The 13,958-nt window shown below is 33.4% G+C and overlaps 1 protein-coding gene across 1 annotated transcript; it reads right to left on the reverse strand.

Moving 5' to 3' along the window:
- Nucleotides 1-7,215: 7,215 nt before the first annotated feature.
- Nucleotides 7,216-13,359, reverse strand: LOC106464994 (elongator complex protein 6-like). Its single transcript, XM_013925183.2, has 2 exons — nucleotides 12,010-13,359; nucleotides 7,216-7,524 (listed from the first exon to the last, which is right to left on the reverse strand). Exons 1-2 carry the CDS (start codon nucleotides 12,685-12,687, stop codon nucleotides 7,414-7,416), a joined length of 789 nt encoding a protein of 262 aa, XP_013780637.1. The 5' UTR covers nucleotides 12,688-13,359; the 3' UTR covers nucleotides 7,216-7,413.
- Nucleotides 13,360-13,958: the final 599 nt, after the last annotated feature.

A 13,958-nucleotide genomic window follows, 5' to 3' on the forward strand; every position in this document is an offset into this window, starting at 1 on the left:
TATGTCCTTGCTCTCCACAGTTCTAACAACCTTTCTGAGTAGCAGCCTTTCCTGCTGTGGCATCTTCCATGTGTCGAAGTTGCCAGCATTGAGCTCTCTTGTGCCCAGGTTTGTTACAGTGCCAGAAAAGTCCCTCAAACCTCTCTGAAAGCTGCCTTTTTCTGGCTTGAATTTTGATGACTGAACCAACCTTGGTACTTCTGTGCTGGACTTAACGTATGATTCAAATTCAAGAGCTCTGGCCATTACATCCTGCATAGTAGAGGGGTGCATTACTTGTATCTTCAGTTGTGGACTGTCCAAGACATCTACAAACTGATCCCTCAGCAACAACTTGAAGACATTGGGTGGTGCAGTTGGGTAGCCTTGTGTGCCATACTTTCCAAATCCAGTGCCAGCTCTTGCAGGCTTTCTCCTTGAGCACGTATTCACATCCTAAACCTAGCACTGTAGACTTTGGACTGGTTTTGATTTCCATACCTGAGTTACAGTGCAGCTACCAGTACTCTCTAGTTGTGCCTATCGTCTACTAACAACTGTCCAAGTATTTCCAGTGGTTGTCCCTTTAGGCTCGTTGCCAAGTACACTGCTTTCTGCTCCTCTATCCATCCACTCATTTCTGCCAGGAGCTCAAATTGTGCTTTTTATGCTTCCCACGGTGCCTTCCCATCGAATTCCTGTGGCTTCCTTTGTACTAGATCACCCCTATTGCTGACACTCATGTCTGGAATGTGACTTCTGGCAGGACTGAAGATGTCTGCATGAGGGTTAGGTGCGGGTTTTGGAGGGGGCTTCCTGTTGTCTGGGGCTGATTAGGTCCATGGATAATATATCTTCCCTGTGTAAAAGACAGTAAATCATCCTTTAATGTATTTAATTCACTTTGAAATTTACTAATATTTTCCATTTGTGTATACTGGCTTTCTCTCAACTGTTGGAGACTTTTTTCTTGTTCATTTTCGTTCTCCTCCAATCACTGGTGTTGTCTCTCTTCTTGTTTTTTTTCTTTTCCTCCAACAACTGCTGTAATATCTCTTCTTTGTTCTTTTCTTCCAACAACCACTGTAATATCTCTTCTTGTTTCTTTTCTCGTTCTTTGTTTCTTTTCTCACTTTTCTTGTTTCTTTTGCTGTTCTTGTATTGCTGCCATCAAATTTGCTAAGCTGTAGTTTGATTTGCCACTTCTCGTTTCCATCTTCTTTTTTTTTCGTCCCACTCCCTGACACCAATTTGTTACCTCTCTCTGTTCGTTTGTTAATTTCCCGTAAAAATTCTTCCCGAGAAACTTCAGCGACACAAGTCTTTTCTTAAATAAAACTAGTTTATTCTTTCTCAATACAAATTTGCAATACACATAATTTTCACAGTCACTTTAACTTCAACACACGCTATAATTCACAACGATTTACGCTCTTTACTTACGGTCACTACCGCTCACCTGACTCAATTATCTGTCTACCTGCAATTATATCTCCGCTTTATTTACCGGGCTTATATACTAAAATAGAGGGCGCCTAGAAAAGACTAGAGTTCCTAGGAAGAGTCATGATCCTTCTAGAAACTCATGACGTGTTACCAGCATCATGTGAATTTCGCTGTCGTAACACATTATGATCATATTTCGTTTTCTTTCTTACTTTTTATTTTCGGAAATATACTTATGTCAATAAACATTCTCATCAGACCTTCTTTTAGTACAAATAGATTCACATCATTACTATTTTAAGTCAATTACAGATACACAAATACAGCTAAAAGAGTTAGAAACTAGTACAATATTCAATTTCAAAGAGAGAGCTATTTGAATACAGTGTTACGAAAGCGGAAGTCACGCGACGCTGGTAACATGTGCGCTGGAGTTTCTCGAAGGATCATAAATTTGCCAGCCAGCTCGAGTGTGATCTAGATGCCCTCTTTTTTGACAGAAAAAAAAAAGACAGGTGCAGATAGATAATTGAGTCAAGCGAACAGTAGGCACGGTAAGTAAAATGTGTGAATCACTGTGATTTATAGCGTGTATTATAAAATTAGTTAAATTTAGAAACGTCCTTCCTGACTTTGGAAATCCCGTGTATTACAAAGTTTGTATCTAGAAAGAATAAACTAGTTTTAATCAACAAGGGACTTGTATCACTGAAGTTCCTCGGAAAGAATTTCTACCAGAAATTAACAAACAAGCAGATATCTAACAAATTGGTGTCAGAGAGAAGGACAGAAATAAAAAGGAAACAAAGATGTAAACGAGAAGTGGCACATCAAGATTCGACTTAGCAGATTTGATGGCAGCAATACAAGAACAGCATAAGAAACAAGAAGAACGAGAAAATAAACAACAAAAGAAAGAAGAAGAATGAGACAAGACACAAGAAGAAAGACTACAGCAGTGGTTGGAGGAGAAAGAAAATAAACAAGAAGAGAGACTACAGCAGTGGTTGGAGGAGAAAGAAAATAAACAAGAAGCGAGACTGCAGCAGTAATTGGAGGAGAAAGAAAATGAACAAGAAGAGAGACTACAGCAGTGGTTGGAGGAAAAAGAAAAGAAACAAGAAGAAAGTCTCCAACAGTTGAGAGAAAGCCAGTTGAAGTGGAACGATGTCTTATGAATTTGTATGGGGCAATCTGTACAGGACTCCTAGGCTGTCGCCAGCCAGAATAACAAAACTCCAGTTCTGGTAAAGGCCACCTGCGACTAGATGAGGACTGGAAGTGCCACTGGTTGATGAAGTCTTCCATCAGAGCTGTTTCCTCAGCAGGTGAGTGGTCCACGACTTTTGAGTCTGATGGAGCTTACACTGAAGGGTCTACAATGGGAGAGATGCCTAGTATACCTCAATGAGGTTTTGGCAATTAATAACGTTTGAATCTGTGGCTGAGGGTATTACAGTGGATAAGGAAAAAAAACAAACTAGAAACTGAAATCAAGAAAATGTGTGCTTATTTACAATTAAGTAGAATTTTTGTGTCATATTGTAATCTATACAGACCCAACAAAGGTAGCAGCAGTGAAAGACTGACCTCAACTGAAGATCAAGGAAGAAGTCTGCAGTTTCCTTAGTTTTAAATTGTGTAACAAATGCCCTGTGGACAACTTCTTCAAGACTGCAGCATCATTGACTGCTTTCACAAAACTCAGATGCACTTTTGGTGGAGCAATGAATGTGAAAAAGCATTCCAACTCTCTAAAGATTATTCAGGCAAGAGCTCCTCCAGAATTTTCAAAGCCCACAGTTTATAAGCCACCAAGGTGTTACCTGCCATTGTGCTCAGCTTCAATAGTGGTTCTACTGGCAACTTTGAGTCAAAATGTATGGCACTGGTGTTGACATTACACAGTGTGTGCTGCCCATAGAAAGAAATAGTCAAGACAGGCTAAACTCCAGCAGAGAATTTTCGGTTCTCTTCCATGAAGGATAGCCCTAGATATCACTGGTTCACACCTGTGGACTAAACAAGACAATCAATATATACTCCTGACCATTGTCTACTTCACAAAGTGGGCCAAGACTTATTGATACTTGGCTAATTCCACAGCTGATGCTTTGGTAGAGTACAGGACAGCATGATTTACAGCACCAGAAGAAATTCACACGAATGAGGGAACTAACTTGAGCAACCAACTGTTCTAAATTGTGTAAATAGTGTTAGGTCTGGTGAAGATAAGCACTTTGTCTGTTTAGCAGAATGGGTAATACAAACTACTCAGCAAATGCTTGCCACGTCTATTAAACTGACTGTGATGAACACTTACTGTATGTCATGTGGTTAAAACATAAATGGCCAGAAAGACATTGTGACCTTTTTTTTTTTAAAAGCTATTGAGTGAATTTTCCAAAGCAAAATATCGTCCAAACTACCAAAAGAACATGGATCTAACCAAATAGCCAGAACTATACAGAGCATGCTGCCTGGTCCTTACTAGACCCCTCTTCCATGTCAAGAGAATCTATGGTGATTCTATATGCAGTGAGGGAGTTGTGGTTCCTCTGAGTGTAAATTCATATACATAGTAACAGCACAAAAATTAATTATAGTTGATGAGAATCACAGCTGAAAAGCCTTAGTTTGCCTATTCCTGTCAGTAATTATTTATGTTGTACATTACTAAAGTATGTGACAGTGTGTTATAGTAATACATGTATATAGCAATATATATGTGTATAAGCAATGTATGTTATTTTACACACATGCATGTAATTACACAAAGTCACTCATGTGTTGTATAATAGGAACAGATCAATTGCACAGAAAATACAGTCAAGCAGCATGTGAAAGGGGTCAAAGGATCTGATCTGGATGTTAAGACTCAATGATATGAAGTTAACTGTGATTACTGACTTAGAAGGTATTATTTGAAAATACAGTGCACGTTATTTTCATTAAAACTGGTGAGAGAATGTTTCAATTTCGACTTTGAAATATTCCACATATAGTAAATTTTCATAGGGGATAAGAGTAACATGTGAGATAACACAGTTTTACCTGTTGTTTTTTTGTAAATACTAGTGCAAAATATTTCAATTGGATTGAACTGAAATATTCATGAGTTTAAAAAGTTATCAGTAGTAAATTAAATTCACATACATTAGTTTAGAAATCATAAATGTAAAGCTGGTACACCAACCAGTGGTTATGGTAGGAGTATTTTCAGTCATGGATTAAAGTAATCTATAAGTACACAAGATTCTAAATATTTTCTTAACATTGTTTCAGTATAATGCAGTTAAAATGCTGTTAGCATCTACCAATGCCACTATCTGTCTCCACATTAGTACATTTGTTCCTTCACTATCTTATCATAAAACCTCTTCCGTCATATAGTGGTCTTTCCTAGCTGTTGACATACAAACTTGTACACAATAACTAATGCAAACCTCAAGTAACTCCAATATTCTTGTGGATGTCGTGGAACACTTTCTATGGTGTAGGACTCTATGTCACATCAATAGAGTAAGGCTTCCCACTAAATGTAAGAATGTTTGGTGATCAATCTGTTGATGTCAGTTCAGTTACATGACAGGCCATCATGTTCATCAGCAAGCATGTTTGGTGAATGACCTGTTGATGTCAGTTCAGTTACGTGATAGGCCATCATGTTCATCAGTATGCATGTTTGGTGAATGACCTGTTGATGTCAGTTCAGTTACATGAAAGGCCATCATGTTCAACACATTCAGTTTGGAAACAATTGCTCAAATTTAAAATACAGAAATTTTTAAACATTTAGATATCAACTAAGGGGGTAGCAAACATATGGTCCTGTACCAAAAAACCTATTTTCAAGCCAAGGTGGAGTTCTGAGGTGCACTAGTTTTCCTTTAGAGTAGTTGAGTAGGTTATGCATAATAACAGGTTCAACAGAGAATGAATCACAGAGCAAGTCTGAATTTAAAAACCTTGACTGAGTTCAAAGCAAAGAAATGTAAAACACAGTGAAACATTCAGAGTAATATTTAGATTGCCAGTATAGTATGCAGGTATACTAGATGTTTTCCATCTCCTTTGTTTAGTAAAGTAACACTTTAAAGTTCATATAAAAATTAATAAAATTTTCATGCACACAAGTATATGGATGTTTCAAAGTAGAACATCATCAAAGAAATGGTTACGTTCCTTTGGCTCTCAGTAACTACTCTTCTGGATCTTTTGTATATGGTATCATATGCACTTTCTTATTAGAAGATCACTGTAAAGTAGAACACAATATGTTAAAGTAGGAAGTGACCTTTTTCACTGTCAGGTCAAGTGATACCTTGAGATTATATCATCCATTATTGTTCTATTAGTAATATGTTTAGTGCATGTATTCAGAGAAGCTGTATTGTTGTGTATGTAATACTATGTTTTCTCAGTCTGAAGAAATGTTCTTCATGGTGAATTTTTCTCGACAGTAAAGGTGCTGTCTCTCATCCTATCTGCTCATTGCTTTGATTAATTTGGAAAAATAAAGCTTGATTTTAACTACATTTAGTCTCTTTCTACAAACTCAAAGTTAGAGAATGCAGATGACCTTAGTAATACAGTTTGTGCTATAAAATCTTGTTTCACCAAATTTGAGGAAAACAGTTTATCTGGAAGTACCACACCGACAAAAAAACATACACATTGGTTCAATTACTAGATGTTTATCTCAAAGAACATTTCAAAAGTACAAATCCATATCCAATATCGCTAGATAAGTGTTATGGTTTTGGGGATAACTGTGTGTGTGTGTGTGTGTGTGTGTGTGTGTGTATATGACTTCTGGATTATTAAGTTAGCTCAAGTGCATCAGAAGTGCAAAATTAATCATACGGATTACTAAAAACAACTGTCATCCCCAGTACTCATAGGGATGAAGAATCATACAAACTCTGCATCAGTTTCAGGAAGGTTCAAGTTGTCAGATTTATAGATGCTTAAAACTAAATAATCATTTGGTACACAAGTGGGAGGTCAATGTTCTTTACTTTCTGAGCCTGTCTACTAGATCAAACATTTTTTAGTATCTAATAGATACTAAGCAAATAAAGAAAATTTGCAGCATTAACATAAGTTTTTATGTATTTTGTGTGATGTCACTGATGACATACAATGTTAGGTTTCTCATATATGTTGGTAGCATTCTCATTTTGTGGAAACACACACACACTCGACAGTATAGAGTAAATGCTACTTGAAGTCACAGTTATTGAAAAGAAGAAACTACAGTAAACAAACGGCACTCAAAAGAGAAAGTCATAAACACAGAGTAGTTAGCAGAATTATAAATTCACGAGTATTTACCTGTAGAAGGCAACCAAGGTCTGCCAAAATGTGTCACAGTCATTATATCAAAAACATTTTAATTTGTGCTTATAATGCTGTTTTCATTCCTTTGATAAATGTATTTTGTATTGAAAATACTTAGACCTATGTATTTTGCACACCTCTGGATACGTATATGTTTTTTGATAAACTATAAGTAAGAAAGATGGAGATCTTGAAACACTTTTTTATTTTGAATGAAAATTATTCTTTGATTATCTTTTTTTTTGGCCATTGTTAAATATCAGGTGACACATATTTTGTTCAACAGGTGGCTTTTAATCTGTAAAAGCTTACAATGATGTGGATTGATCAAGAAAATCATTGACACTTATACACCATTTGAGCAAGATTGAGGTTCAGGAATAAAACAATTTCTTTAAAAAAATCTGATGAAGATGCTATGTATAATAGCCTAATGGTCCTCTAGTGGATGGACCAGTAAAGTCCATCTACTAGAGGACCATTAGGCTATTATACACCAGTAAAGTCCATCCACTAGAGGACCATTAGGCTATTATACACCAATAAAGTTATCATAACACATTGAGGTGATAAACAAGTTCATTATATTGATGTTTTCATTTGGTATAAATCACCAACTTCTCCTTGTTTGGGAAAAGTTAACACTCACAACACTGCTGAACACGTACCACGAGCAAACAACCTCACACTTTTTTCTTCCACTTTAAACTGCATAATTTTCTTTGATAACTTGCCAGATTTTTCTGTAACTGTTATCTGAAAAGAGAAAACATAAGTTGTATTACCTTGTGAAGATAAAAGTTTGTTTATAAGCATAGCTTAATGTAGACACCTTAATGCATGGATTCCTAAGTGTATGAACTTATGAAGTCATAAGCTGTCAAACTCATTGTTCTTATGAAAGACTGACAATTCTATACTTTCTTCATATGAGTATAAGAAGACTATTTATAATGCAAGACATAATCAAATAACACAAATTCCACATATAAATCCCTTTCATTAACAATGGGAAAGTTGCTTTGTAATCAAAAACTGCAAAATGTACATCACATATTCCAGAAAATAACCTTTTAAATCAAAGAAGATCCATTAGAAGTTCTCCATGGATGAAATATACAGATATATATATATATTGTCAGGAAAACTTACTTTTAAAATAGTATAAATAGTAAATTAAATGGGTGTGTTGGAATGAGGATTCTTCTACAGTATGTATATCATAGTTGTATCTTATATACTATACAGTTCCCTTCTTTAGAATTCAGCTGAAAAGCCGGATTATTTTTTATCTTAAACACTATCAGTGTATAATTCACTTATTCCTTTTCTTCCCTTTTTTATTCTTTTATCACAACAGTATTAGTTTACAATTCACTTAAGCTGCCTTGTGAGTTACCTCAGTTGTACCTGAACTTCCTATACTAGTCAACTATTCTTTAATTTAGGCCTACTTCCAATAAACGCCTGCTTTTTGTATATAGGTCTACTTCCAAATAATCATCTGCTTTTTACCAAAGTCTACACAAGAAGGTTCAATCACTTTAGAACACCCTGTGATGAGACAAATTATTCTCCTAAAATGTCAGATAACTGTTAATCTCACTCAAGATATCAACCATTAGGCTATTCACTTCTACAATGGTTAATTTTATGTTTTCTAACTTTTATCTGACCAAAACTCTAACTCGGCTTTACTTTTGGCTGTCTTCCTGTTCTCTGGTCTGGTCACCGCTATATATATATATCTCACTCAGGCATTCTAGAAATCTCCATAGTCTCGACATCAATAACTTACAACAATCATGAAATACTAACTCACAAAATAATTAATTAATACTATCTACACTAGACAGTTTTATATCTGACATACATAAATTGTAGATCTAAATTCTAGACACATGTATTTTTTCTTTTCTTTTCTTTTGTTCACTGTGTATTGTTGTTGCTCCTGCATACTGGATCAAACATGACAAAAGGCAGAGTGATTATAAGGTTTTATCTATAAACAAACTCCATCACAAAAACTCTTACCTTAAAAAGATTAATCATACAAAAAAAAATATTCATTAATTTACGATTTTCTAATCCAATCAAAAGATCCCTCAAGTTTCTTTCTCTGTGCTTATATATAATTTTTGATATTAAACCATACAAACTTGCTTCTACATTTTGTACCAGACTTTCAAACCATGGCTTGAGAACCCCACTGAAAACTTCTCTAGGAATATGAAATCCTTATTTATGATAGTATTATAACTATACATACAACTGGACATTTAAACACAAAATAATACTTGGTGAATATAAAATCTTAATAATACAGCACACTTATACATTTAAACACAAAACAATACTTGGTGAATATAAAATCTTAATAATACAGCACACTAATACATTTAAACACAAAACAAAAGTTGGTGAATATAAAATATTAATAATACAGCACACTAATACACTTAAACACAAAACAATAGTTGGTGAATATAAAATCTTAATAATACAGCACACTAATACACTTAAACACAAAACAATAGTTGGTGAATATAAAATCTTAATAATACAGCACACTAATACACTTAAACCCTAAAATGTTTCACTTCAACACATTGAATAACATTTGAAATAAAAACAGTAAGATTATTACTCATCCACCAAATCCAAACATCAACCATATTAAATGTAGTTTTGGATATCAACATACAATTAACCATCCAACTAAAGTGGTAGTGGGTTCTTGCAGCCAGATCTTAACTCTTTCACCCATTTTGTGCTTGTTATAGTTTTCATGCTATAACTTTTAAATTAGTAAGTATATGTTATCGAAATTTGGCAGATTATCAGTAAACATTACAATGCCTTCATAAGCAAAATATCAATTTTTTTTTATTAAGTCTTAAGGTTTGTTAATCAATTTTGTTTTTCTTATGCCTTTTTTCTTTTTGCATGTTGTCTATCCAACATGCAAAGTCATTTTAATGTTAAGATTAAAAATACTTTTATGCATTAGAAAATTTTCAAATTTCGCATGTCCAGATAGTTATCAAATGTTTCATAACAAAAAAACTATATTTTATCTGTTATTTTCACTAACGAATCTCTGTACAGGTTTGGTAGATTTGATCGATCTTGTAACCACCATAAACAACTAGGAAATAAATATAAATTATGCTTCTTTTGTTTTAGAATAACAACAAATTATAACATGAAAACATCAATGTTTAGACTAAATAGCTTAAATCTTATAACATTATACATTTATATATATTTATTATTATTATATTATATTGACCTTTCACCCGTGTCTGGCTAACAATACAGAAGTTACAATGATGCTGCACACTTGCTCTCATGTTAACATCTCCAATAATATAAAACTGACCCTTAGTCTTTACAAAGTGACTAAAATTTCGCACAAAGGGTATATGAGACGAAATATTTTTTGAGATTTTTATATTCCAGCATTTTCGATATTGGTAATTTGAGTTTCTAATTTGTATGAAACTACAGAATTAGTATTTTGACATCACAAACATATAATTTGAACCAATGCTGCATTCAACATACCATGTTTATCTGTGTATTTCTAATATTTACTTTGAAATTAAAAAATAAGTAATATATTGTACTAAAATTTTAATTATAATCTACACTTTGATACCAAACTTGTTGACATAAATTCATGAAATAGTAGTATTTTTTGATTTTTTCATAATATGACTTTTCAAATTTGGATGACAAAAGTTTTGCACCCAAAATTGGTCCCAAGTTTAGCCTGTATTGCCCCCTAACTATTCATCTTTACAGAGTGTAATTGTATTTTCCCAAGTTGATAAACCAACATTTTGAAAACACAGGAAACATTATTAGTAATAAAAAAAATTAACTTCTCTCAATAAAACTAAACATAAGCATACATTAAGCTAAGACAGCTTTATTTTTCTAACAGGGTGGCTGGCCTTCAGAATGGGTTGCCTTCGGATGTGGTGGAGGCAGTAAATTTAAGTGTGTTTAAGAAAAGGCTTGATAAATACATAAATGATAAGGTTTGTCAATGAGTTTTTTTTATTGATTGGACAGCCTAAATGAACCAATAGGTCCACTGTTGTCCCTAAATATTATGTATGTTATATATTATGCCCAAAAGTTTGCCAACTTAGGTTTTTTTTACAATGCTTCCCTATCAGTTGAACTTCTAAGCCTATATTAATTACATTTACATAAAACAATCATTTTAATAAACAGCAAGAATTTATCAAAGAAAATTTATCCTTTAACAAAGAAATTTAATTTAAGACAAAGTTTAAATTAAAACTTTTTAATTGCACTGTATCTCCAACTAAAAAAACCTTTTAAATAACAGAAAACAATCCACCAAACACATCAACACAGGATTTATACAATTAAACTTTCTTTGGGAACTCTAGCGAGTCTTTTCCCCATTTATGTTAACCTATATATTTCCCTCAAAAGAAAAATCTTGATAATCTCACATGTATATTAACATTAATTTTGATGACACTAATGAAAACTAGAAATATTTATATGTTTAATTTCTATCAAATTGAATTGTTAATAATGTTTAGAAAATCTACAATACTGATAAATTTATCTTAGAATTTCAAGAAAACTATATTTTATTAATTTTTGGATTACCATTTAACTTTCATATTGTTAAGAATTGATCTCATTTATCAAATCCTGTGTAAACCCTTGACAGCAGTAACACCTAAGATAGACATCTTTATCACACAGTTCTATAAATATTTAACACATTTTTATAGGTAGAGACAGTCAAGAAAATATATTTACCTTCATTCTGAATTTAAGAATTCACAGACTTTTGTAAATATAAGGTGATTATATAATCAGTGGTTTCTAACCTAAGTACCTTATACACATTAAAACGTCAAACAAGTGATAATTAACAGTCAAAAGGTTTAGAAACTATCTTGTTCATACTTATGTAGATGTATGAAACTACTAACATATATATATATATTATTTTCTTTAAGTTAATAAATGGCAAAATTAATTAGGGTATCGCTGCTTTCAAACAGGTGAGGATTCATTAGAAACCCAAAAATTGGATATAACTAAAATAAATATTTTATCAGAGCAGCTACAATTATTCTTAAATAAATGCCACATGGGACTTTTTCTAAAAAGTTTTACTCTAAGATTGTACATTTCACATTTCTAAACCAGTAAATCTAAAGACTTTACAAATGAAATACTAACCTCACCATCCACATCTCTACTCTGTCCTGTTAATAGTCCATTTATTTGGATACACGTGTCAGAGGAGTGACTTATGCAGTTCAACAATACATGGCTGTCTTCATCATCAAAATCCACGCTACCTCCTATCACCAAGCACCCTCCTGTCTTTCTTAGGATAAGGGAATGGCAATAATTTATAAAGTTTATCACTTCAATATTACTAGCACCAAGACTCTGAAGATTTGAGAAATCATCAATAAGAATTAAAAAATTCAAATCTTTAGTGCTACTGTTGTCTAACATTTCAACTTTCTTCTTGATGGACAAGTACAATTCCATTAAACTGTGCTCTCTACAATTCATAATAAAAGAAAATGGATTGTTCAAGCAATTTTGTTCTTCAAAATATGACTCAATTAAAGCATTCAATAACTTCAATCCATCAACACAAAGAAGTTTCCCTTCTTCCACAACTTTCTTCAAGTTAATTCCAAGTTTCAATGCAACATTGTGGTAATGATTAAAAGATTGTGCAATGTTTACCAGAATGACAGGACAACTATTCTTCAGAAACAGAGAAATCATGTTATGGAGCACAAAACTGGAGTCAGAACGGTGATCATTTGTAACTAAAATAAATTTCCTCTTCGGCAGATTCTTTTCACATTCAAGAAAAACATTCAGATCTGAGAACATCGTACACTTAAAATTCTGAGGCAAAACTTGAACTTCTATTACTATTAAATATATTTACATCTAAAACTTAAAAGCTCTACCCTCAAACACAGTCTACGCTATAACTGTGTACGTATAAACTCTAAGTAACACTAAAACTGTAAAAAGTACAATATTTCTACAATTAGTAGTACCAGTAGACCTAACATTAACTACAGTAGGATATACTAAACATAAAAAAAACAACAAAAAACAGTTAAGCCTAACACTATAGCTTATCTGTAACAATTCATATATAAGCACGCGTTTAACAACTACCAGAGAAGACAGGGTATGCTGCTAGACTGGAACTGTAGTTATGCTTACACACTAAACTTATTCATCCAAATCACAAAAATAAAATTGAAACTAGAAACACGTTGGTAATTTACTCTCTATCATTACATTTACAACGAAACAATTACTTTATCATAGATCACAGAGGGCACAAGTATCGCTTCTACAGTCACAATGAAACAAAAAACGTTCATGATATTTTATTATTTTTTAATGAACATTTTGTAAACTGTACTATATACGATTATTTCATTGATATCAAAAATAACATATTATTATTCGGAAGGAATTCATATGCCTTCTGGTTTCACCATAAAGTCAGTTATTGTATCAAACGAACCGCTTACTAAACATTTTTTTATGTGCTGTTACGTCTCTATGTTCGTTTGTTAATTTTCCGTAGAAATTCTTTCCGATAAACTTCAGGGATTCAAGTCCTTTCTTAAATAAAACTAGTTTATTCTTTCTCAACTCAACTTTGCAATAAACTTAATTTCCACAGCCACTTTAACTTAACACACGCTATAATTCACAAAGATTCACGGACTTTACTTACGGTCACTACCGCGCTTAACTCAATTGTCCGTCTCTGTCTATCTGTAATTCTATTCTGATTAATTGATTTCGCTTTATCTGGCGCACTTACATACAAGAATAGAGGGCGAGTAGAAAAGACCAGAGTTGCCACGAACAGACATGATACTTCTAGAATATCATGATGTGTTACTAGCGTCATGTTCTTCCGCTGTCGTAACAGTGCCAAATGCTTATACATGTTCCTTACAGATACCGGTAGCGTTATATTCTTTCGTAAGCTCTGTCCCCTGTGGGACAGTGGTAAGTCTATGGATTTAGAACTCTAAAATCCGAGATCAAATTCCCCGCAGTGGACACAGCAGGAGCCCAATGCTCTAAAACAAACAAGCCTTTCGTAAACTCTTGTAAAAGTTAAATGG

This window comes from Limulus polyphemus, unplaced genomic scaffold (genome assembly GCF_000517525.1).
Source record: "Limulus polyphemus unplaced genomic scaffold, Limulus_polyphemus-2.1.2 Scaffold1804, whole genome shotgun sequence".
Taxonomy (NCBI): Eukaryota; Metazoa; Arthropoda; class Merostomata; order Xiphosura; family Limulidae; genus Limulus; species Limulus polyphemus.